This window comes from Cryptomeria japonica, chromosome 4, assembly GCF_030272615.1.
Source record: "Cryptomeria japonica chromosome 4, Sugi_1.0, whole genome shotgun sequence".
In the NCBI taxonomy this organism is placed as follows: domain Eukaryota; kingdom Viridiplantae; phylum Streptophyta; class Pinopsida; order Cupressales; family Cupressaceae; genus Cryptomeria; species Cryptomeria japonica.
The window spans coordinates 9,514,029-9,516,600 of NC_081408.1; the positions used below are offsets into that span (position 1 = coordinate 9,514,029).

General features: G+C 39.7%; 1 protein-coding gene across 1 annotated transcript; it reads right to left on the reverse strand.

The window, feature by feature from the left end:
* Window positions 1-497: 497 nt before the first annotated feature.
* Window positions 498-2,117, reverse strand: LOC131050030 (uncharacterized). Its single transcript, XM_057984159.2, has 2 exons — window positions 1,445-2,117; window positions 498-1,051 (listed from the first exon to the last, which is right to left on the reverse strand). Exons 1-2 carry the CDS (start codon window positions 2,115-2,117, stop codon window positions 498-500), a joined length of 1,227 nt encoding a protein of 408 aa, XP_057840142.2.
* Between the last annotated feature and the right edge of the window lie 455 nt (window positions 2,118-2,572).

Sequence of the window (2,572 nt, forward strand, 5' to 3'; positions counted from 1 at the left end):
AATTTTGCTCCGAAACAATACTGAGCATTAAAGAATATGTTGAGCTAGAAGAAAATGTCAATCCTCGAAAGGTGCCCTTCGATAAGGATTCCTTATTTTCAAGATCTCCTCCTTTATTATGTTCCATTCTTATCCAAATTTCATTCAATTATTTACACATGACTAGTTTGAATCTATTATTTATCTTTATTTCTTAAAGAATTACAAACATAAGCTAAAATATTGTCATAACATCACATCATTTTATTTCTATATCATCATCATACCAAAAACACATAATCACATAAACACAAACTGAAATCAAATTATTGATAAAAGATGTCCTTGCAATAATCAGTTATCCATATTCTCTTACGACTATGACAAAATATGAGATCAAAATTTAAAGGTGGTCTAGGAGCTGGAGGCTATAAAAAAACGAATCCCTCTGGATGCTCCTCTGCTCTCCCTTGTGCCTCTCTCAAGCTAACATTCTCCATTGTCAATGCATCCATCCTCTACGGTACTTGTATATCTGATACTCTCATCTGACGAAGTGTCTCGAGCTCTCCTCGCAAACGATCTTGGCCTGTTTCGAGTCCATCTATCTTAGCACATAGTTGCTGCATACGATCTTGCTCTTCTTTGAGTCCATCTATCTTAGCACATAGTTGTTGCATCTCTATCTGATGAATTGTCTCGAGCTCTCCTAGCACACGATTTTGCTCTACTTTGAGTGCATCTATCTTAGCACATAGTTGTTGCACAGGATGTTGCTCTACTTTGAGTGCATTTTTCTCGGCAAATAGTTGTTGCACACGATCTCGCTCTAATTTGAGCGCATAATTCGTAGCATATAGTTGTTGCAGCTCTATCTGCATTTGTCTCTCCCTCTCTCGGGCCTGATCAGGTTGGATCTGCAGACTATTCCGTTCTGCTTGAGCTTGGTCTCTCTCAGTTAGGGCCACACCTCTCACAAACTCTGCCCTTGCTAATCTCTCATAAAGTTGATCCATCTCTACCATAGCAGCATATATTTTTTCCATGGCCCTATCGCACTCTCGAGTGTTAGCTGCGAAACACAAAAACCAAAAAATGTTAGTTCCATGTATCTCGAATCACAAGAAGCTCTAACTATTTTCTAAACACATACTCATCTATGTTTATGAAAACTCAGCGCGCGCAAAAACATATTTGATTTATGTGATTATTAACAGGTCTGACTGTGGTGTAATGACTATCAGGTTAATTCAGCAGTTGTGACATTTAGAATTCTTAAAAAATGTGATCTAATCCTGCCTGAGATATTTGAAAGGAAAAGAAAAGAACATTTCAAGGCAGCCTATAATCTCTGCCAACATTCCGAAAACTAAGAAACCTTTAAGGTTGACCATAACCTAGAAAATTTAATTATCAAACAGTAAATGGCAAACCATAATGCAGTAACTACGAAAGCGAGACTTACCAGTTACTGAAGATGCAGTTCTTGTTGCAGATGCCTCTGAAGACGATAAGGTAAAACGGGGATATGCAGCGGAATTGGTAGTGGAAGTTGGTCCTGATGAAAATGACATCCCAGATGTTGGTACGGTTACAGCAGCAGAAGTAGTGGTCTGTGCTAGTGCAGTCCCTTCACCAGATAAAGGAATTGTAATTGTAGGTGCACTGGTGGTTGATGAAGACGAAGCAACAGTTCGAAACGCATTTGATGGTTGCGATACAGAGGAGGATTGAGTTGCTGAGGAAGTGGGCGGATTTCCCACCTGAGTGTTGGAAGGCGTGGGTGGAGTAAATGCTATGCCCGGAGTGCGGAAAGACAGATCCACATCCAGAGCAGAAGATTGCGAAGGGATTGCAAAGAATGGCGTAGGTGGACAAACCGCAGGGGCGTCGAAGAGAGCCGTAGACGGGTAAGCCGTAGCGCCGCCGAAGAGAGGCGTAGGCGCGTAATTCGCAATGCGGGGGAAGGATGGTGCAGGCGCGTAAGACGCAGTGGCACCAAAGAAAGGCGTAGGCGCGTAACCCGCAGTGGCGATGAAGGGGGTACCAGGGGCGTAAGTCGCAGTGACGCCGGGGAGAGGCGTAGGTGTATCAGCCGCAGCGACTGATACGGGGAATTCGAATCCTCTGTTCGCCATGGCTAAAGTTCAAGTAATGCCGAAAAAGGATTAAAATTGAAAACTGAATCCTTGGACCCTAGGGTTTTGTAAAATAAACAATCTGTTGCTCCTGTAAGCGTGTTACCTGGTTTGGTTTGTTAAAGCATTCTCCACTGGGCTTTATATGATATCATAGGACACCAGTTGGGTTGGGTAGGATTGGCCGACCATATAGTAATAGAGGATTTATTATTTTATTTTAAAAAAATCTTTAAGAACGTAGGGCTAGTGTATATTTGTGCTAATTATTTATTATAATTTTGCAGTATTGTTAGTTGAAAATTATATTATTTTAATTATATTTGTGTCTTATAAATTATAACTATTTTATTTGAAGAAAATGATATTTAATTATGAAATATTAATTATAATTCTAATTTTAATAATATAGTATTAATAATTATTTAGGTTATTTAGTGTGGTTATTGTTTATT

Coding starts and splice junctions, on each gene's coding strand:
- LOC131050030 (XM_057984159.2), bottom strand. CDS start 2,117: ATGGCGAACAGAGGATTCGAATTCCCCGTATCAGTCGCTGCGGCTGAT. Junction 1,052..1,444: donor AACTGCATCTTCAGTAACTG/GTAAGTCTCGCT, acceptor TGTGTTTCGCAG/CTAACACTCGAGAGTGCGAT.